The sequence below is a fragment of the Psittacula echo genome (genome assembly GCF_963264785.1).
Source record: "Psittacula echo genome assembly, chromosome: 5".
In the NCBI taxonomy this organism is placed as follows: Eukaryota; Metazoa; Chordata; class Aves; order Psittaciformes; family Psittacidae; genus Psittacula; species Psittacula echo.
In genome coordinates this window covers 1,504,344-1,525,502 of record NC_137739.1, presented here as the reverse complement: position 1 = coordinate 1,525,502, position 21,159 = coordinate 1,504,344, and the positions used below count along the sequence as shown (strand labels likewise).

Genomic DNA, 21,159 nt, shown 5'->3' with positions numbered 1-21,159 from the left:
CCCTGGAAACGCCAGAGGAGCAGCTCTGGGTTGCATCAGTGCCACGTCAGGCACATGAGCTGCTCCCATGGACTCTGCTACAGGCAGAGGGATGCTGGGGAGAACAGGGGGTAAGGGTGGGTACAATGAAGAGCCGGAGCCTTTGCGTCACCCCGAGTCGTGTGAAACACCCTTGGGTGCAGCTCACAACCCACGCAGCAAGCACAGAGCTCCAGCACCCCCATTTTCCCCTTACCCCCCATGCTCCTCCCAGCACCCCGAATCAGAGCAGCACAGAGAAGGAACCGGCCCGGGGACACCAGGAGCTTCTCTGGGGTTTCTCTTGCTGGAGGTGCCCCCCTGACTGGATGGAGCACCCCAAGGGGAACGCAGGATGAGCCCAAGAGCAGTGCACAGGTAGAGCAGGATTGTGCTTACTTCTCCTTCAGGTCCTTGTCTGCTTTGCCTGAAAGGAGGAGAGGAAAAATCCAGGCTCGTGTTTCTCACCCCAGAGCCACCAGCCCTTTTTACATGGTTATTAACCTACACCCGGCCAGCATCTCACATCCCACAAGTGGGAAGAAAGCCATGACCAAGGGGCTGCCCTGAATTTGCCTCCCAAAGCCTTTTCTGACCCAGGGGGAGCAAAGAGCAGGGTAACCACAGCAGCAAATACCCCTTCCCACCGAGCAATAGTCAGAGCTCCCACTCCACTTCCCCAAGGAATTCTCCCAGCCCCATTTAAGCCACCACAGGAGCTCCCTGCCCTTGCCCTGCATCACAATCAGAAACCCCCAGTGCTGAGCTGCCCCTTGGACACAGGCAGACCCACAGCCCCATCCAGGAGGTCCCACACACTCCCTATTTCACCATGGGGGCCCAGCTGAGCAGAGCAAAGCACGCGGGATTTACATAGGATGGAAGTGGCTGCTTGGCTTATCTGAACAAGCAGCTACACCCGGCCGCAAGCAGTGCAGTGCACACCGTGTGCGGCTATCAGCAGTGCCCCCGAACGAACCGCATGCGGTGGAAGAGCTCCCAAACCACAGCCAAAGGTACCTTTGGGGATGAACTTCAGCGAGCTGCTGAATATTCAGAAGCGGGACTGGCCCCTCTTCGGCCCGTCATTGAGGAACTCATGGCCCAGCCCGTTGCCACACTTGCCACAGGACACCTACAAATGATAGAATCATGGAATGGTTTGGGTTGAAGGGCCCTTAAAGCTCACCCAGCTCCAACCCCTGCCACGGGCAGGGACACCTTCCACTGGAGCAGCTTGCTCCAAGCCCCTGTGTCCAACCTGGCCTTGAACACTGCCAGGGATGGGGCAGCCACAGCTTCTCTGGGCACCCTGTGCCAGCGCCTCAGCACCCTCACAGGGAAGAGCTTCTTCCCCACCTCCAACCAGAACTTCCCCTATTTCAGTTTAAACCCATTTCCCCTTGTCCTGTCGCTACAGTCCCATGGGGTTGCTTTGCTACCCCCAAGGTGTTGGCACCTTTAAAGCCCCCGGCCGCTCCAGGCGCTTGGCCACGCTGTCCTCATGGATGGTCTCGGTGAACGCTGGCCACGGGGACGAGTGCTCGTACTTTGATCGGCTGGAGAACAGCTCATGGCCACACTTGGCACAGACGTAGATGCCTGGGGTGGGTGGTGGGAGAGGGGTCAGTGATGGCGGCAGCACCCGAATGGCTCCCAAGGGATTGGGATGGGGACATGGGATACCCACACTGGACTTTATGGCCACAACCCACATCCCCTATAAGGGCTCCTCTACAGCAGGACAGGACCCCCCCAAAGGGCCCCTATAGGAACTCCCCTCAACCCCACCTTTGCAGTCCGGGTCGTGTCCCCCCCTCCACGGGGGCATCCCCCAATAGACGGGACCCCCAGCCCGGTTCCCAGGGTGGAGGATGCCCACAGGAAGAACACCGCATCCCACCCCCCACCGCCGGGATTCCAGCCCTTACAGGAGGGTCCCCAAACCCCGCGGGGCCCCCAGAGCCCCCCGAGAGCCCCCGCCCGGTGCCGCCGGCCCCGCTCACCCGGTTGGAAGTGGTCCTTGAACACCTCTTCCCCCACGAAGGAGCAGAAGGACATGGCTGCGCCCGCCGCACCGGGACCCGTCCGCTCCGCCCCGGCTCCGCCCCGGCACTGCCGCGCCGCGCCCGCAAGAGGGCGCCGAAGGGGAGGCGGTACCGGAGGAAGGGGGGGTCCCGGTACCGGGTGCGGGGGTCCTGTTATCGGGACCGCTCCGCCGCGTTCCCCCAGTGGGAAACCGCGGTCCGGGCCCCGCTGCCCCGGTGAAGGGCTCCCGGGTGGGGGGAAGCCTCGGGGGGGGCGCGGGGACCCGGCACGATCCTGCGGATGCTCCGGCTCCGCCGGCTGGAGCGGGGCACCCGCACCCGAGCGGGACCGCGATCAGGGCGGATGCTCCGCCTCCAGCAGCGGCTCCTCGCACCGGCACCGGCATCAGTGCCTGGATCCCGGCATCATCAGGACGGGCCGGCCTCCTGCGGCTCCGGCACTGCTGCTTCTGCCCCGGCACAGGGTCCGGTCCCCCCCCCTGCACCGGGGCTGAGCCTCCCCCCCGGCACCAGCACCGGTTCTGCGCCTGCACCGGGACTGCTCGTCCTCCTCAGGCCCTTCCCCATCTGCCTCAGGTACCGGCACTGCGGGAGCGGGGCCCGGCAGGGAAGGAACCGGGACCGGGACTGGGGCCGGGTGGTGGTGGTTGGGCAGCTCTTGGGGTGACCTGGGGGCTCCCCCCATCCCGGCGGTCTCAGTGGATGAGATGCAGGCCCATGGTCAGTGGGGACCCCCATCCCATCACAGGGCTGGGGGTCACCCTTGGGAGCCCGCTGGAGACTACAGTGGGAGGTGATGTGGGGCTGAGCCATGGGGTGTGTGGGGCTCCCAAGGGAAGGAGGAGGCAGGAGCCTCGCATGGGCAAGGTAAGCCTTGGTAAGCCTTCAGACCTGGCTTTGAAGGTGAACCTTGGCAGGCTCCAGGAGAAGCATCCAGCTGGAGGGAAGCATCCTTCATGTCACCACGAGTCTCCTCTTCCCTGGTTTTATCTGAGGACCCTTGGATGAGTCCTCATCCAGTGGGCTCCCATGGAAATTCCACCTTCCTTGGGCTGAGAGCAAAAACGCTGATGCCCTTCGGACAGAAGCTGGGGACTGTCCCAGGGAACCAGCCCTGCTGCTGGATAGAGCCTGGCAGCAAAGCACTCGGATGGGCCCCTGCTCCCTAATGCTAATGGACATCTCCATCACCCCATAGAGACCTCGGTGTGGGGCCAGCTCTGGTGATGCTCCTGCCCGCTGGGTGCTGCCACCTTCAATTAGCTCAGGCTCTCCTCTGGGCAGGCTGAGCTCCCTGCTCCCGCCCTTGGGATTCCTGTGGTCCAGCCATGCACCCATCCGGGTCCATCCCATTGCTCCCACCCTCCCAGGCACCCAGGGGTGGCTGCGTTTCAGCAGCACATCTACAGCCTCCCCTGCACTTGCGGTCCCTGACAGATGAAGACTCCCATACAGTCCCAGGCTATTATTATCCCTGTCTCCCACTGTGCTAATGGTCTCTCAGGAAACAGTCTTTTTCTGTGTTTTTTAGCTTTTAAAACCCACGGATACCAGAGCGGTTGTAAGGAAAAGGCAGACACGGAGCAGAGCACAAGCACAGGGGAGCTGATGTCCCCCTAACCCAGTGGAGAAAGTGACCTGGCAGGACCAGCCCAGGATCAGCCCCAGGGCTTTCTGGTAGGCACAGCCAAGGGCTGGGAAGGGTGATGGGTGGTACTGGGGATGCTGGGGGTGAATGTGGCCTGGTGCTATTGAGAAACCTGCATGATGAGGGGTAAGTGGGGCCTTCAGGTCCCCCTCAATTGCTATGCTTGGGCGGGAGGTGTTGGAGAAGCGGTCCCTTCTAAAGCCCAGCTCTAGGGATCATTCTCCTCCCCTCACTCCCCATTTTGCTGTTTCAGTGCTTTGGCTGGTGCTGGTGGTGCCGACAGTGCCGGCGCCACAGGCAGGTTTCTGCTGGGTATCACCCATGGTTCATTTGGGATTCACAAGTAGCTCCTGTAAACCAGAAGCAAAGCAAAAGCCACAAAACGTGGTGTTATATAAACAGGGCTGGAGGCAGCCACAGCAGAGCCTGGCATTGACTCACGGCACTGAAGTGCTTTGAGGATCCAGGGCAAGGAGGATGCGGGTGTGAGGCAGCCCCAGGGCAGCACCCTGCTCAGTCCTGCTCAGCCCCAGCTCCCTGGGATGATGTCCTGGTTCCTGCTGCAGGGATGCTGTGAGGGGAACCCACTGGGTGCTGGGCTCAGCCCTGCAATGGTCGCTCTGAGCCAGTCCTCCAGCCCCCATCCCTCCCAAAATCAGGGGCACAGCTTTGGAGTGGGCTCAGCTCCATGGCTTTGGCAGGAATGGAGCTATAGAGGGATGACAGTGGCTGTTGGGAATGGGACAAAGCTTTGCCATGGCCAGGAGCACCCTCAGGGATACAGAAACTTTATATGTTAGGAAAAGTTTTGTGCCTCTTAAGTAAACACAGGGAGTGCCAACCCCCTGAATCCAGAGCATCCTCATGCTGAACCGGGGTCACGGCTCGGGCTTGCTTCATTTCAAGTCCTTGCAATGGATTAAGCAAGGGCCAAACCATTTGAGCATTAAGGAAGGAACATTTAGAGGAGTCAGAGTCCTGGTGGCTGGCATTGCATCCCTGCTCACAGCCCCTGCACTTTCACCAGCACCAGTGGAATGTGCTGGTGCAGGAAAATCCCACTTGTTCTACTGCAGACCTGGCTCATGGCTCCAGGCTTGCAGAGGCCCCGTTGCTAATTCCCTGCTGAGGTTTATCCTCCTTATACAAGTGGTTCCCCTTGTCATTGTCATCTTACCATGGTATCTTCTCCATCCCATCCCTGCTGCGATGCACAGGGAAAGCCACAAGCCTCCCATCCGCTGGCAGCTCCATGGCCCCAAGGGCACCCCGAAATAGGCTGGAAAGTGATGGGATCCCCTGGGACACTCTGCTCCTGTTCGATGGCTCATGGCAATGCTGATGGGGAGTGACAGGGATGTGCTGTGTCTCAAGGTGGCACAGACCTGAGCTGCTTCCCTCCATCCCCTGGCAGTACCAGCGATGCGAGCGATGTCAGACCAGGCTGCGGCAGCAGCGGCCGCCTCTCCGACCCTGGCACCATCCCCGGGCTCCCCTCGGCATGGGGACACCGATGGGATAACGCCGCATCCCACCGGCACGCGGGAGGACGGCGGAGGCCAGGATGGCTGCGGGCTTTTCCCATTGGAGGGGGACATGAAGCCTCCTCCTGCATCCCAGTCCAGCGGGATGCTCCTGGCTGACCTCCCGGGGGCCCCGCAGCCCCGGCTCAACCCGGCCAGGTCCCGCACGGCCCCGTCTTCCCCCAGCGTCTCCCCATCGGAGAGCCGCGCCGCGCTGCTCCGGCTGCGGGAGGCGCGGCTGGAGGACACCAGGAGGCGGCTGTCGGAGGCGGTGCAGGAGCCGCTCAGCCGGCTCAGCCGCCTCATGGCCGAGGAGAGCGGCCCCGTGCCCCGGCCGAAGCCGGCAGCCGGGGGGCAGGATGCCGGGGGCCGCAGGGGACAGCGGGTGCGGGACTGGAGCCCCTGGGAGCCCACCCTGAACTGCCGCTACGAGATCTGCTCCTACGGGGACGTGATCCAGGTGGTGGAGGTGGCGCAGCGGAACGCGGAGCCCCGGCTGCCGCCCCCCGAGGAGCCACCGCTGGCGAGGCCCGGGGGCTCGGTGCCGGGCAGAGCCCTCGCCTCCATCGCCCTCCTCGCCTACGGCTACTTCGTGCTGCCGCTGCCGCCCTACGCCGCCGGCCTCTGCCTGGGGCTCGTCTGCGGGCTGATGCTCGGCTTCCTCGCCGTCCTCCTCCTCGCACCGAGGGCTCCGCCGGTGACACGGGGCTGCCTGCGCCCCAAGCTGCTGCCGGGGGAGCCGCGGGAAGCACAGCGGCTGCAGGTAGGGATGGAGCACGGGGTGGGGGTGCTGGGTGCCACCAGCTTGTGCTGCTGCCCCATACGGCACAGTGGGAAGCAGCCGGCTCCATCTCCCATCACCCAGGGCTGGATGAACCAACTGCACGTCTACGACCCAGAGCTTTTCCACCCCTCGCTCACGCACTCGGTGCTCGCGGTGCTGGAAGGAGCCACCCTCAAGCTCTCCTACCCCAAGAGCAACATCCCTCGCAGAGCCGCCTTCGAGGAGGAGATCCTGGATGCTGTGTTCATCAGCCACCGCTCCTATGACCTGACCGACGCCAAGGTGAGACTGGTGGTGCCCAGGGCCCTCCAATGGAGACCTTCAATACCCCAATGCCCTGGCCTGGCCTCACCGCCCCTCTCGGTGTTGCAGGTCTTCCTCTGCCCCCCCAGCCTGGCACGAAAGAGGACGTGGAACAAGAAATACCCCATCTGTGTCCTCCTCCCCGAGCCGGCCGAGGGGGAGCGCAGGAGCAGCGAGGAGCACGACGAGGAGCTGCAGAGGGACGAGGGGACAAAGAAGGTGCCGGTGCCAGGGCAGGACATCCCAGGGGACACCAGGGAGAGGTGCCTGTACCTGTTCGGGCGGACAGGGAGAGAGAAGGAGGAGTGGTACCAGCACCTCGTGCGAGCCTCCCGCGGGACACCCAGCAGCAGCCATGGTGAAGGTGAGAAGCAGGCTCGTGTCCGATGCTGTGTGCTGGGGATGGTCCAGGGTGGGAGCTGCCTGAGTGCAAAAAGCCCTTGATAGGCAGCAGCGAGTATATGGGGACGGGAAGAAGCTCAAAGCACAGCCAGGAGTCTAGAGGACCCCCCTTAGAAGCATAGGGTGGGTGGCATGTCACCAGCATCATGGCCAGGCAGCACATCACCACACGGGCATCATGGCACATCCAATATGAATCATAGCCAGGATGTCACCTCTCGTGTCCCCATGTCCACAGGCATGGGCCCAGCTCCACAGAGCAGCGGTAGCAGCAGCGGGGGGAGCTCTGAGGACATCCCCTCCGCTCTCCCGCCCAAGGAGCTGGCTGGGAGCATCCAGCAGGAGATTTTCCTGGATTACAGCACCTACATGGCCCGATTCGTGCCAGCGCAGGCCGGGGGCAGCCCGGAGCAGAGCCCCTCTCATGGAGCACTGAGCAGCCCCACAAAGGTGAGTGGGATGAGTCCCGCACTGGGAGCGGGACACGGGCAGAGGCTGACGGATCCTGTGTGCAGCCACTTCCAGTCCTGTGGCTCATCTCCCAGCCGAGCCATGGTGCTGGGGAGCACCCAACCAGTGGGGTCCCCAGGCTCATGGGGCCACCCCGCTCCAAGAGCTGGTGACTCCTGTCCCCCCACAGCTCGGTGAGGACGCAGCGGGGCACAGTGAGCCCTGCATGGCCTGGATGAACGCGCTGGTGGGACGCATCTTCTGGGACTTCCTCCGGGAGCGGTACTGGGCTGAGCAAGTGTCCAACAAGATCCAGAAGAAGCTGAGCAAGATCAAGGTGAGAGGCAGGAGCATCGCAGCACCTGCGGAAGCTCCATCCTTGAGGCTCTGCAGCAGGTGCCAGGCTGTGGTGACCATCCCCGTGTGGTTTCCCTCCATCAGCTCCCCTATTTCATGAACGAGCTGACACTGACAGAGCTGGACATGGGCACATCCGTCCCCTCGGTCCTCAGCGCCTCCAGCCCCACCATGAATGACCGAGGTAAGAGCCCCGCAGGGACGCTGGCCTGGCTCCATGGCAGGGGTTATTGAGGTGCCAGCCTTATCCCTGAAGCAGGGAGGCTTCGGCAGGCTCAGCCCCTGCAGAGCTGACAGGGGCTCACCCCATCCCTCTCCTGGCAGGGCTCTGGGTGGACATGGAGGTCACCTACAGCGGCTCATTGCAGATGACACTGGAGACAAAGATGAACCTCTGCAAGCTGGGGAAGGAGAGCGCTGCAGAGGAGAGCGGCCCAGCAGAGGCAGGAGGAGAGGGGTAAGGAGCCCATGCATGGCTGGGGTTCACCCTCCGCTTGCCTGCTGAGGTGAGAGGGTGCTGGGCCCAGGGCACCCGGTGATGCTGCTCGGGGCTCGCAGGGCCAGGCCGCGGCTGATCCTGCTGGCAGACAGCGATGCGGAGTCATCCAGCGCCGGATCCTCCGATGAGGAAGACGTTGCTGCTGCAGAGCCCATGGGGGTCCTGGGGGAGCGGGTGCCACTGCCCGGCACTGAGGGGTAAGGGGTGAATGGGGTCTGTGCCATGGGAGGCATGGGGCTGCTCCAGCACAGGGGCTCGGGGCTGGGTTCCCTGCAAGGCACACACAGGCACATCGTGCCAGCCCTTCCCTGGGGACTCCTGTCCCTGTGGGTGCTGTGAGTGATGGCTGAGGGATGCTGGAAGCCGGCACGGGTCTGGGTCTCACTGCAGCCACGTCAGCGGCAACAGCACGAGCCGGAAGATCCTGCGCTTCGTGGATAAGATCGCCAAGTCCAAGTACTTCCAAAGGGCCACCGAAAACGAGTTCATCAAGAAGAAGATCGAGGAGGTTTCCAACACACCGCTGCTGCTGACGGTGGAGGTGCAGGAGCTGGCGGGAACCTTGGCTGTGAACATCCCACCGCCACCGACGGACCGTGTCTGGTACCTGCTCCCCTTACCTCCCATGCAGGGACATGCACGCGTCCTCCTCCCAGCTCCCCATGGCTCACCCAGGGACCCAGGGCTTTTGGGTTCATCCAGGGTGCCAGCAAGCACCCAAAGGGCCTCACAGACCTCACCCTCATTAACCCCAGTCTCCACCTAGGATGTGGGGACTCAGAGCTCCCACTGCAACCCAGCACCTCCTCCCAGGAGGCAGGTCCCTGAAGCCCAGCGGTGGGGCCCCATGGGCTGTACCACAGTCAGGTCGTGATGCTTTCTGCCTCTTCCCTTTCCCCGCGCAGGTACAGCTTCCGAGTGCCGCCGCAGCTGGAGCTGAAGGTGCGCCCGAAGCTGGGCGAGCGGGAGGTGACGTTCCTCCATGTCACCGAGTGGATCGAGAGGAAGCTGCAGCACGAGTTTCAGGTGCCTGGTCTGTCACAGGGCTCAGCAAAGCCAGCCGAAGCATCAGTGCTGCCATCAGGGACAAGGAGACCTCAGTGCGGGACAGGGTTATCTAAACAGAGCACCAGCATCTGATCTGGTCTGTCCAGCTTTGGGCAGTCAAGAAACACAACCTAAGGGCCCAGGTCCAAGAGCTGGTGCTCTGAGCATTGAAGTGCTTGAGGAAAAGTGGTTTCCTCCCAGCACATGCAGCCCTGCCCCAAGCAGGGGGATTTAGAAGTGTCAGCAACAGGCAGACACCCTCAGAAGAGCTGAATTCCCCCATCCACTCTGGGTTTAGGATGCTCCCCCACAAGATACCTGCACCTCTAAGAACAGAAATGTCCCCACGGGCATTTAGGTACCCAAATCCCCCCAGAGAGCTGCTCATTAGAATGGCTTCAAAGTGCTGGTCCCTGCCCTCTGCCCTGACCACTCTTGAAGTGTTCAAACCCACTGACTTGTTGTTCTGGCTTCCTCTTTGCAGAAAATCTTGGTGATGCCAAACATGGACGATCTCATCATTCCCATCATGAGCTCTGGCCTGGATCCTCAGCCACCCATGGGGGCACTGCTCAGGGACCCACGGGCAGGGCAGAGCCACTGCACAGAGCTCAGGGACCTCGCTGGGACACGGGGCCAACCAGGACCTGGCCACTGACTGCAGCCGGTGCCGTGGGGTCAGAGCTTCTCGGTTCATCTCATCCTCAGCACTTCTGTAGATGAGCCTCCTCCTTATACTGCAAGCACACATTCAGAGCAGAACCAGACACAGGGCAAGGGGTTTGCTGGAGACACAAGAACTTCATGCACTTCCTACCAGGTTCTCCCAGCTCTGGAGCAGAGGAGGGCTGAGCTTTCCACTGTCTGGTTCCCAAAGAGGGTGCAGGACGCCCAGAGCGGTTCTGCACTGAAGGAGTTGGGATCAGCGCTGATCCAAGCCATCACAGCTCCACAGCACATCCCACCCTCCCCGCAGGCAGCTGGACTGCAAGGAAAAGAGGGGTGAGAAATGAGTCCAAAGCTGAATAAATCCATCACTGCCCAGTCTTACCTAGCAGCATCTTGTTGTACACGAGTGCCCACAGCTGCTGAAGATGGATTTGGGATCGTGGGGCTTTCTGCAGGAGAGGAGTCCATGGGTGATGCTTCAGCAAAAGGAGTGCTGGGGGGGTGCATGTGAGAGGTGGAGAGGGGAGAGATGGTCAGTAAGAGGCAGGTCATGGCAAGGCCCTGTATTCCCAGTGCAAACCGGAGCAGGAGTGCCAGTACTTGTGCCCTGCTCTCCTCTGGAAGGGGAGTTCACTGTGGTTTGGATGAATTCAGGCAGGGGGGAAAGAATTCCCTGGGCGAAGGAAAGGGAGGATCCAGAGGACAGAGCAGACACTTGCCTGTCCCAGTTAGTCCCTGTCTATATGGGCCAGTCCCAAGTGCTACTTTGTCCCAGGAGCCTTGAGGACACGCTCAGCACTGAATACAGGCAAGACACCCCTCCAGAAGGAAGCCAGGGAGCAGACATGGCTTGAAGTTTCTTTATTGAAGTGCCCCAAGTTAGGCTGCCTTGTGCATCTCCATCCTTACACCTCTTCCTGCCCACTTGGCTTTGCCTTCACCAAGTGTTTCTTCTGAGGGCCCTGGAAGAGAGCAGAGAGGAGAGCTCTGGGTGTTAGTGGCAGACAAACCTGGCCTGTGAGGCTGCATCTGAGCTGTGGGGAGCAGAAATGCAGCTCTGGCCCCTTTCTGCTGCTCCTGGTCCTCTGCTCCCCACTGGAAGCTCTGTGCCTCCATTCCCCAGCCATCCCCAGGGCCTCCCTATCCCTGCAGGAATGGGGAGCATTCCTCTACTTCCAATCAAATGTAAAGCTTTACCACAGTATCCATGGGGGAAACTTGTCTCACAGTAGAAACCAGCAAAGAAACCATCTGCAACCGGGTAGAACCAGCTCCTGTCACTAAGATCTATGTCACAGCTACTCAGGACTTGCAGTGACAGCAAAAGCAGAACACGGAACAAGCTCCTAACACCGGGATAAAGGAAATCAGCTTAACCTCTAAAGAGCTCTGCAAAGGCACTGCGGAGCCAACCCCCTTCCCAGGGCTAAGCAGGCTTAGGCAGTTGCACATGGGATTTCTAGCTGGAAGGCCACATCCAGAAACTGTTCCTGGCTGTGTGGTACCCAGGCAGTTGTTTCTGCTTAGCTGAAGGCCTGGCTTACTTAACGCTTCCTCAATGTCACATACAGGCTTAGGCATCAGCCCGGGGTAGGTTGCAAAGCTGTTCAAGTAACTCTGCTTGGTTTGGAATTACTTAGATGGGGTTTTTGTTCTCTGGATTTAAGAAAAATACCCTGCTTGGCCTTCTTAAAAGCTTCCTGACAAAGAATCACTAATTGGTGTCTGAATCTGACCCTCTTAAGAGCATGAACATCATAAATCATCCCAAACAAATCAAAGACACGCACAATTGTGGGTGAAAGGGACCATATGTCCAGTGTGGTGCTGCCAAGTTAACTGCTTGTTTAAAACATCCCATGGTGAATGGGAACTGCGTGGCCATATGGTGTATTATTTGCTGGTTGGGTTATCTTGGACCACTCACACAAGCATCATGTTCTTCCTTAGCATCATATCTGCTGTGTGAATTGAATTCTTTCCCCGCTTTAATGCAAGATGATCCTGGTCACTCGTTTGGCTGTTGTTATATGGAGACAAAGCTGCCTGGTTGGGGTCCATCAGTTGCTTTAACCCAGCTGCAAGCAGGGCCTAGGAGCTGGAGCAGTGTTACTCACCATGAAAGCCCGTTTCTCCTGAGCTGTCTGGAAGCGCCCGTGGCCAAACTTGGAAGTGGTATCAATGAATTTGAGTTCAACGGCTTCCTGAGAGCGGCGGCTTGTGTGCACCAGAAGGGACTGGAAAAGAAGAGTCACAGCGCATCAGGATGACTGTCACAGACAATCTGGACATCTGCTCTGATGGAGGCAGGGTTGAGTCCTAGGTGCATCCATCAGACAGGTACCTCCATGAAAACCTGCCTTCTCAGAGACACCCCTGGTGCTCAGGTGATGCCTTGGATTGCAGAGCAGCTCTCAGTGTGCTTAACACCAAGGTTTCCATTGCTGGGCCCTGCATCCTGACCCTCAGATGCTTGCAGCTTCTGTCTCCAGAGAGAGTGCCTCCCTCTAGCTGCGAATGGTCTCACTGAGCACCACATCATGTGCCAAATGCCCTCAGCAGCACAGAGCCAAGGACCTCACCAGTCTTCTCTGGCATTCTCCACATGGTGAGTCAGTTCATGGAGAGCTATAGACTGTCCCCCCCCTAGCACAGCAGCACTCTCACCTTACGGAGGGTGAGCACACGCTTCTTCGTGCCCATGACGCAGCCCTTCAGCATGAGGAAGTCGTTGTTGACCTCTCCGTAGTGAGGAAAACCACCCTGTGGGGAGAGGCAGAGGGAAAGTTGGGAGGCAGGAGAGCTGGGTATGGGAGACATGCCCAAGGGTGGCATTTTCTAGGGAAGAAGGCAGTGACTGACAGTCCTTCCAGCTAATGACACTGTGCACCCATCAGCCTGCCTGCTTAGGACCACCAGAGCATGTCACACTGACTGCAGGATCCCAGCTAAGGGGCACCCCATAAGAGCTGGGGAGGCAGTAACCCTGCTTCCTTCCCTGGAGGATGGGGGTGAACAGAGAGCAGAGCTGGCTGGACTCCCAAGCTAACAGCTTTAATAAGCCAAAGTGAACTTGCAAACCAAGTTACAAACGTTTATCTGTTAAGTATCAGATTTTTAATGTCTTTTATGCTTCTTTTTGTATTTAAACAAAGTTCTCAGTTCCTGCCGAAGTTATCAGCTGGAAGTTTAATGTTTGGGTCTACCAATGGGCCTATAAAACACCTCATAGAGATGGTTTCCCATGTCCAAAACAGGAGGAAACGAATCACTGCATTTCTTTCAGTGAATTTCCTTCCAATCATTCCCTATGCAGCTGTCTCCAGGCATGGAATTACTTCCCTGGCTCGGATTCCTGCAGCCAGGATCAGTCACAGCCCTGGCACACCCTCAGCCCTCACCATAGGAGTAATGGTTTTCTCTGTGAGATCGTAGTGCGTCGAGGCGTTGTTCTTCACCACTTTGCCATCCTCCACATGGATCCCATGGCCAATGCGGTAAATCTAGAACAGAAAGGACATGGAGATGGTGACTTCTGTGTCCCATCACTGAGGGATGCCACAGGAATGACGCAGTTTTCACCAAGATGTGCCTTCAGTAGGGAAAAACACCGGGAAAGACATGGAGAATCTCCAAGGAAACGTCAGAGAAGCTTTGGGGAGCAGGGGCCACCCTGCAGAGGAGGATGGTGACTGCATGGGAGGCAGGAAGGCTCTCTGAGGGAGCCCATCGGGGCCATACCTTCTTGTTGAGCTCCGTGCGGTGGTGGTAGCCCTTCTGGCCAGCCCGAGCAATGGAGTAGCCAACCCGGGACGGGTGCCAGGCTCCGATGCAGGCGACCTTGCGCAAGCCCTTGTGCGTCTTCCTGGGGAGCTTCTTGGTGTGCCAGCGGCTCGTCACCCCTGCAAGTGCGACCAGACAGGGCGGTGAGAACCCCGCGGAGGTGCAGAGCTCGTGTTGGAGTGCTGGGGAGGGGACAGGCTCATCATCCCTCTGCAGTTCTCAGAAGACACCGTGTTGGAAGGAGCCCAAGAGCTGTCACCACGGTGAGAGGCCGGAGCACAGAACTGTTCTCACTTCGCATGGATCCCGTCAGGCTGGGATCTGTGCTTGCTGAGCACAGGCAGTGCAATCACAGGAACACCCACACCTCCACACACGTGGGGCTTGTGAGAAGTTCAATGGCTCTGCGTACTCGTGGGGCCTTTGGGCACAGCAGGCAACATGGGCTTCACTGAGATTATAGAAACCAGGCTCTGCTACAGTGCAACTGTGTGTCATGGGCTTTGCTATTCCTTAAGCAGTAAGTCAGTGGGTTCTCTAACACTCCCTTACCCCAGTGCTGCCCTATGGACAGTGTCAGAGGAGAAGGACAGCACCAAGCCTCTGGCAAAGGTCTCCTTGCTCTGTACCTTTCATCCCGTGCCCCTTGGTCACACCAATGACATCAATCATCTCGTTCTGGCTGAAGACGCTGTGCACAGAGACCTGCTTCTCCAGCCTCTCCCGAACCCAGTCGACCTTGTCAGCCACTGTCCCACCGTTCAGCTGGATCTCCATCACATGAGCCTTCTTCTGCCGCAGCGGGAGCAGCTTCATCTGCATTACACAGTGCATTAGGGCTAAATGCTGCTCCTTGCCCCATAGACATGAACACAGAAGCAGGGCTGTGTCACATCCCTCTTCAGAGCTCTTCAACACCCCTCTCTACTACACTCTCAACCCATTTCATGACAGTCAGCAGCCTGGGTCACCATGCCTGTATATCTGGGACCTCTTGGACGTAACTCCTTATCCTTGAGCCCAACCACCCCATCTCCCAGTGCTCCTACTCCAGGCAGGAGCTGATGCACACCCACTCTCCAGGGAACACAGGAGCAAGCCAGCCTCATCCTACCCCAAGAGTTAAGCACAGCAGTAACAGCCATGGTGGGTAAATGCCCCAGAGGAACCCATCACTAGAGCACCCTCTAAAACCGAACACCGCGACGAGCCAGGATGCAGCTCTCTGCTCTGAGACAGTCAGTGCCTCTCCTTTGGTCGTGCTCCACCTCTGCTTCTACACTGAGCAGTTATTCCTAGCTCCCACCAAGAGGTGCCTCCGCTCTCTCCCACTCCCAGCTCCCTGTTCATAGCCCCTGCCAAATTGCCATAGTGGGGCTTTGAGGTTCTGTGCCAGCTACAAGGGAAGCTTGGAGCCAGCTTAGCTCTGTCCCAGACTCCAAAGCAGACATTAACTCCAGGGATCAGCAGGAAAACCGGCCCTGTGTATCCAGCAATCAGCATCTGGCAAAACCGTGCCTGCCCCTGGGTTATTTTTGCCCAAAACACTTGACACCAGTTGCTAATTTGAGGTGATCATGGGGCCTGAGGTCCCTGTGCTGACACAGGCTCAGCACCTGCTGAGGCTCTGTGTGCTCTGCTCTCCTCTGTGGGGTGTGTGGGCTCCTGAACCACAGCCCCTGCAGCAATCCCAGGCTCAAAGGGACAGTGTTGGTGTCAGGGGGGAGCTTCCCATTGCCTTTAGACCCTGTCCCACACTCCCTGACCAGTGTCTGCTTGCTCAGCCTCTTGTGACCCCATCAAGACACCCCCATGATCCCACCTCCCAGGTCCACACTTCCCAAGCTAAGGAAGGCCCAGATCCCCCCTTGCCCACCCCAGGAATGAGGCTCTGACCTGTGTGTGCACAATGACACGAATGACCTTGCAGTACTTCTTCATAGCTGCAAAATCCTTCTCCAGCTGCCTTTTGCCATCCTCATCCTGCCACTTTTTGCAGTACTTGGTGAACGCCTTCTTCTTGCTCTTGTGCCTACAAACAAGGTGGTTTAACACCCAGGCAAGCTGGAGGGTGAAGTGCTTCTGCACATCCCTGTGCCCTGGCACAGCGTGGAGGGACACATCACCTTGCCAGGCACCTCTCTGGTGCCTTAACTGGCAGGGCCAGCACACAGGGGTGTGAAGTGGGAAGAGGAAAGTGAATAATGAGCTGTGACAAGGGCTGGTAATTCAAACCTTTCTGCATGAGGAATCCAATTGTCTCCCACTGATGGGCTCAGTGCCACCGACATACAAGTGCAAACTCACAGTGAAGCGGAGAACACAGACTCTAACAGGGATCAGAGGGATGTGGTGGGTGGGTCTCAACAGCACTTTATAGGAGACACGATTCCTACAGTCACGGAGTTCGTGTTTCCATTTTCCTCTCTGCTGGTGTAGGGTTTGGGGTGTTGATGTTTACAAGAGCCAAGGGGCACATTCTGCATCAGTTTTCCCCCTGACAAATCGTGTTTTCCTCCCTTCATTTGGTGCCTCAGCTCAAGTATTCCAGTTCAATGGAGAGCAGATGAGCCTACACTAAGGAAAATGAACCTGCAGCACATGCTGCCATGTGATATTGTGCAGAGCTCACCCAGTTCAGCTATTAGAATACATTTACATATGCATATGCCCCTTGCCAGCACCAAGCTGTTTGCAGCATCTCTGTGCATGACTAAAGCTGCAGTTCCTCTCCAGCCCAGAGCCAGCTGCCTGTGGCTGAGCTGTTTGCAATGGTTGGGTGTCTGTGGGGAAGACCAGAGGAGGACCCCTCACATGCAGCACCCCAGGGGCCCTCCCCAGCACGTACCAGTTCCTGTAGAAGCGCCGCCGGCACTCGTCACTGATGTGCTCAGCAAACACTGTCTTGAAATTCCTCAGCCCCTTCGGTGTTTCTATGTACCCCACAACCCCAACCACCACCAATGGCGGGGTCTCAATGATGGTCACGGCCTCCACCTCCTCCCTCTTAGAGATCTCTGCAAAGATAGGAACGGGAAGCGGTGCTCAGTGTTGTCTAGGATCAGATCATTCCCTAGAGCCGCTTGGTAACGGTTGGACTTGAGGACCTTAAAGGTCTTTTCCAACCTGGTTGATTCTATGATTCCATGATGTCACAGCCAGCAAGCAGCGTGCTGGCGGCAAGGTCACGCTATAGTTTCACAGCCAGCATCAGCTCTTCCATCTCCCACCAACTGGAGGACCACACAGGGTTTGATCTCTAGACTATAGACCCGGGAGGAAGCAGGACATTGGGTGGCTCTTACCTTGGATATCTCAGAGGGTAACTTAAATTCCCCAGCAAGATGCTTCAAGCCCAGTAGTTACACCCTGCATGATCCTTCTGCCAGCAGGGTCCAACAAACCACTGGTCACCATCCCAGTGTGGGGACTTCCCAGCAATCCCTAAGGCAGCCCTTGGCCATCAGAACAGGACACATCCTGGATGCTGTGTGCTTCACCACCCATTCCCAGGAGCAGCCTCTCCCACCAGCAAACCCTCATCCCTCGTTTCCCTCCTGGATGCGGCTCCTTCCTTTCTCCAGGCAGGACTTACTGAGCCCGGGCCTGTGCACCTCCCGCACGGTGTGCGTCATGCCCGCTTTGTAGCCCAGGAAAGCCGTCAGGTGCACTGGTTTGCTGGGATCATCCTTAGGCCAGGACTTCACCTTCCCTCGGTGGCGCCGGCTCCTCTTGTGGGGAAGGAAGCCCAAGTGGCCGTGCCTGGGAGCGGAGAACTTGCGGTGGGACTGCAGGGAGGAAGAGCAAAGGAGATCAGCTTCCCTTTGGGGTCCTAGAAGGCACCAGGACTGAAAGCACAATGGGAAATACCCCCTTTAACATCAGTGAATGCTGGAGGGGGCCTGGATTCTGCCTTGATTCCAACAGGAGAAAAAGATGGGGTTTTGTTCAAGCTTCCATCACATGCATGGAAGAATTTAGTGAGTTTCTGGACAAATGATGCCAATGAAATAAAAAGAAACTTGAACATGATCTCCCTCCTTCTGCTTGAGGACTTTGAATGAGAAATACATCCCTTGATGGGTCTGTCCTCCTGTGATGTTAATTATAACGGCTTATTTTGTATTCTGCAGCACCAAAAGGGCCTGCTCAGGATTGATGGGCTTCGTGACATCGAGACCAATGGCACCAAACGTCTCAGCTAACAATCAGGAATAACAGGCAGGGATGCCCAGAGGAATTTGCAATAAGAACTCGTGCAGGTTAAACACGCACCTGGAAACCAAATTAGAAGAGCTAAATACATAAACCCCAAGCACAAGGTCACACTGAGAGAAAGCAACAGCGCTTGAGAGGCACGGACAGGGTTGGCTTCAAGGCAGGGAGCTGGGGGGCAGCCCAAGCAGCACAGGGTTAGTTCTATACCCACTGCACTCCCTCCTTGCTAGGGTCATTGCCAGCACCAGGTTACCCTTCCCACCAAGCTCGTCTCCAACCATTCCTATGCACACAAAGGGGAGGCAGCAGCGCCGAGCGTTACAGACCATGGGATGTCTTCAGCCCGCTCAGCAGCAGCAGGAGGCTGTTGGTGAGGGCTGCCCAGGCAATACTTAAGATGTTTATGAGCCTGAAGACACAAATTTAGCCGCTAGCTTCACCCGCTGCTATATCCATCCCGAGCTGGCAGGTTGGACATAGCACTTGCGGTGTGATAAAGGTCAATGGCCCGGGTCTCAGTTTACACTTGTACGTCCTGAACAACCGGAACGGGAAGGGCTGCCGTTGGGATGATGAGGATAACGGGCACCCCGGGCTCGCTGCAGTGCTCTGGGTATGGGTACACTGAAATGCCTCCATCAGCCTAGGTGGGAATGGCTTTGTGGTTCTGGGTGAGGGGATTGGGGCAGCTGCAGTGAATTTGGAGCAATGGGATTTGTACCTCAAATCCTGCATTCAGTTCTGAGCTCCTCACTACAGGAGAGACATTGAGGTGCTGGAGCAGGACCAGAGAAGGGCAGCGGAGCTGGTGCAGGGCCTGGAACACAAGTGTGATGGGGAACGGCTGAGGGACCTGGGGGGTTCAGTGTGGAGGAGAGAAGGCTCAGGGGGGACCTGATGGCTCCCTACAAGTGCCTGAGAGGAGGATGGAGCCAGGAGGGGCTGGGCTCTGCTCCCAAGGAACAAGGGATGGGACAAGAGGAACCGGCCTCAAGCTGCACCAGGGCAGGTTTAGATGGAGCTGAGGAACAATTCTTGCCCCAGAGGGTGCTCAGGCATTGGAACGGGCTGCCCAGGGCAGGGCTGCAGTCACCGTCCCTGCAAGTGTTCACACACCGTGGAGACGAGGCCTCAGTGCCATGGGTTAGGGGTGGCCTTGGCAGTGCTGGGAGCGGTTGGACTGGATGGGCTGAAAGGGCTTCTCCAACCCCGTTGTTCCAATGGCTCTGACCGGGACCGGAGGCAGTGACAGCGGCGGAGCAGCCCCAAGCCAAGCCACGGACTACACCTCCCGGCATGCACCGGGCGCGGCGGAGCATGCGTAGAGCGCCCTCTCTGGCCCTGCCGCCATCTCGCCCGCGCCACCGCCGCCATGCCGGAGGACAGCAACCGGGAGGCGTACAAGGTGCCCCCGACCCGCACCCCCGTCTCCGAGAGAACCTCGTCGCTGCCGGACCCCGTCGCCTTCATACAGACCGCCTTCAGCTACATCATCGATGCGCCCGTCACCTTCGTGCGAGGTACCGGAGGATAGAAACACCACCACCGCTGCCGCCGGGCCTAGAGCCGCTCCGCGGTGCGGTGAGGGGAGCGGGAATAAGGGCAAGGGACGGGCACACAAGGACACGGCCGCTGGGACCGGCATAGGGAGTGGGATAGAGCGGGGCACAGCAGGGATAGAGGGACAGACACAGGGATGCAGGACACGGACAAGGAGACAGCAGGGACAGGCACAGACTTGGAATACGAAGACATAGCATGGACAGATAGATGTGGGACACAGAATACAGCACGGACACTGGGACGTGGGACACATCAAAGACGTAGGGATGTGGTACACCCATAACAGCATGCACACAGGGTTAGGTACGGGGATGTGGGACACAGCAGGGAGAGAGGAACAGAGGGATGTGGAACACTAGAACACAGCACGTACACAGGGTCAGACACAGGGATGTGGGACATAGACAAGGACACAGCAGGGGCAGGAGGACCGACACAGGGACATGGACAAGAACACACAGCAGGGACAGGGAGCACCAACCTGGGGCCTGGGAAGGCAGCAGCAGCACCAAGCAGTGAAGCTTTGGGAGGCACTGGGGCCCTGCTGCTCCTCTGTATCTGTGGGTCAGGGGTGTCTGACCATGGGGCTGGCATTGCAGAGTGGATCGAGCGCCAGCAGGCCAAGAACAAGTACTACTACTACCATCAGAAGTTCCGCCGTGTGCCCGACCTGAGCGAGTGTCTGGAGGGAGACTACCTCTGCTTCTATGAGGCCGAAGCACAGTGGAGGAGGGACAGGTACGGCTGTCACTGCTCTGGTTGTCACCTCTGGGGGCTGCAGCCCTTGGCTTGAACTCACAGCACTGTCATGGACTCTGGGGTGTTGACAGCACCTCCTGCCCACTCCCTTATAGAGCTCCCCTTTCATAGGGCTGTTGTCCCCTGCAGCACCCCCAAGGCCATGAGAACACATCCTCTCATGCTGTCTGGTTCCTACACCTGAGCTTCCACAAAGATTCACCCCCCATTGGCTGTTCTATCACCTCTTGGCTGGGTTAGGAGTCACCTCTGTCTTTCCCGCAGGATGGTTGATCAGGAAATCGTGGAGATAGTCCGGGAAAGGCTTGGTGCTTGCAAGCAGAGGGAGGGACCCAACCAGATCCAGAACTGTGCCAAGGAGGCAGAGCTGCTGGTGCAGGTTACCAAAGCCTACCAGGACAGATGTGAGTACAGCACCAGCATGTGGGGGCACACAGGCAACAGGGATCTTGAGCTGCATCCCGAACAGGGGCACATTTGTTTTTAGCTGCAGAGAGCCACTCTTCACACACTGACTTTCTTTTTAGATGGTGATCTTGGTGTCCATGGAAATGCAAGGACTTGTCTGATGAAGCAGAAGCACAGGATGATGGAAGAGAGGAAAGCACAAGCCAGTGCCTCTGAGTAGGTGTGAATGGTTCACAGGTCCTTCTGTGGTGCTTGTACCAGATTCTGCATGCTGCATCTTTCAGCTCTGATGCTGCTGACCTCTACAATAAATGTGCAGAACAGCACATCTGCTATACAGCTGAAATCTGGACTCATTCTTTGGAGGGATCTGAAAACCCTTAGGAGAAATCTTCCTGTATTCAGCTCTGCTGAAATAGCAGCATCTTTGCATTCCAGCTGATCATCACCATCCCCTAAACCATTGTCAGCCCCCCTGACTGCCTTACCTGGGATTTCCCACTGGACCTCTTCCCACCTCCCTAATTAAGGTGAAGAGCACATGCTGTAGGACAGCAAAGCTGGCTGCAGACCCCAGTTAGGGACTAATATAAGATGAACGCGGATCAGCAGAACCTGATACACTATTTAAATTCAACAGATATTCAGGCTCCGGCTTGCAGACATGAACCTGCCCAAAT

General features: G+C 58.1%; 4 protein-coding genes across 4 annotated transcripts; 2 read left to right on the top strand and 2 right to left on the bottom strand.

The window, feature by feature from the left end:
• Positions 1-217: 217 nt before the first annotated feature.
• MSRB1 (methionine sulfoxide reductase B1) lies at positions 218-2,080 on the bottom strand. Its single transcript, XM_080617952.1, has 4 exons — positions 2,025-2,080; positions 1,478-1,620; positions 1,039-1,153; positions 218-445 (listed from the first exon to the last, which is right to left on the bottom strand). The coding sequence occupies exons 1-4, from the start codon at positions 2,077-2,079 to the stop codon at positions 414-416; spliced, it is 345 nt and encodes a 114-aa protein (XP_080474078.1). The 5' UTR covers position 2,080; the 3' UTR covers positions 218-413.
• On the top strand, positions 2,078-9,737 carry LOC308222291 (testis-expressed protein 2-like; the record flags this gene model as incomplete). Its single annotated transcript, XM_080620163.1, has 13 exons — positions 2,078-2,174; positions 2,251-2,943; positions 5,129-6,000; positions 6,103-6,303; positions 6,394-6,703; positions 6,965-7,176; positions 7,367-7,513; positions 7,618-7,717; positions 7,858-7,990; positions 8,092-8,229; positions 8,423-8,635; positions 8,938-9,058; positions 9,564-9,737. 13 exons carry the CDS (start codon positions 2,078-2,080, stop codon positions 9,735-9,737), a joined length of 3,411 nt encoding a protein of 1,136 aa, XP_080476289.1.
• Positions 9,738-9,783: 46 nt separating this feature from the next.
• RPL3L (ribosomal protein L3 like) lies at positions 9,784-19,100 on the bottom strand (the record flags this gene model as incomplete). The annotated part of the gene is made up of 16 exons (XM_080620162.1): positions 9,784-9,816; positions 9,941-10,064; positions 10,131-10,241; positions 10,658-10,710; positions 11,866-11,985; positions 12,416-12,511; positions 13,150-13,251; positions 13,490-13,650; positions 14,161-14,347; positions 15,428-15,563; positions 16,380-16,548; positions 17,127-17,319; positions 17,668-17,732; positions 18,076-18,158; positions 18,274-18,392; positions 19,038-19,100. 16 exons carry the CDS (start codon positions 19,098-19,100, stop codon positions 9,784-9,786), a joined length of 1,815 nt encoding a protein of 604 aa, XP_080476288.1.
• Positions 19,084-20,816, top strand: NDUFB10 (NADH:ubiquinone oxidoreductase subunit B10). The gene is made up of 4 exons (XM_080618410.1): positions 19,084-19,269; positions 19,912-20,050; positions 20,336-20,475; positions 20,599-20,816. The coding sequence occupies exons 1-4, from the start codon at positions 19,122-19,124 to the stop codon at positions 20,697-20,699; spliced, it is 528 nt and encodes a 175-aa protein (XP_080474536.1). The 5' UTR covers positions 19,084-19,121; the 3' UTR covers positions 20,700-20,816.
• Positions 20,817-21,159: the final 343 nt, after the last annotated feature.

Coding starts and splice junctions, on each gene's coding strand:
- NDUFB10 (XM_080618410.1), top strand. CDS start 19,122: ATGCCGGAGGACAGCAACCGGGAGGCGTACAAGGTGCCCCCGACCCGC. Junction 19,270..19,911: donor GCCCGTCACCTTCGTGCGAG/GTACCGGAGGAT, acceptor CTGGCATTGCAG/AGTGGATCGAGCGCCAGCAG. Junction 20,051..20,335: donor GCACAGTGGAGGAGGGACAG/GTACGGCTGTCA, acceptor TCTTTCCCGCAG/GATGGTTGATCAGGAAATCG.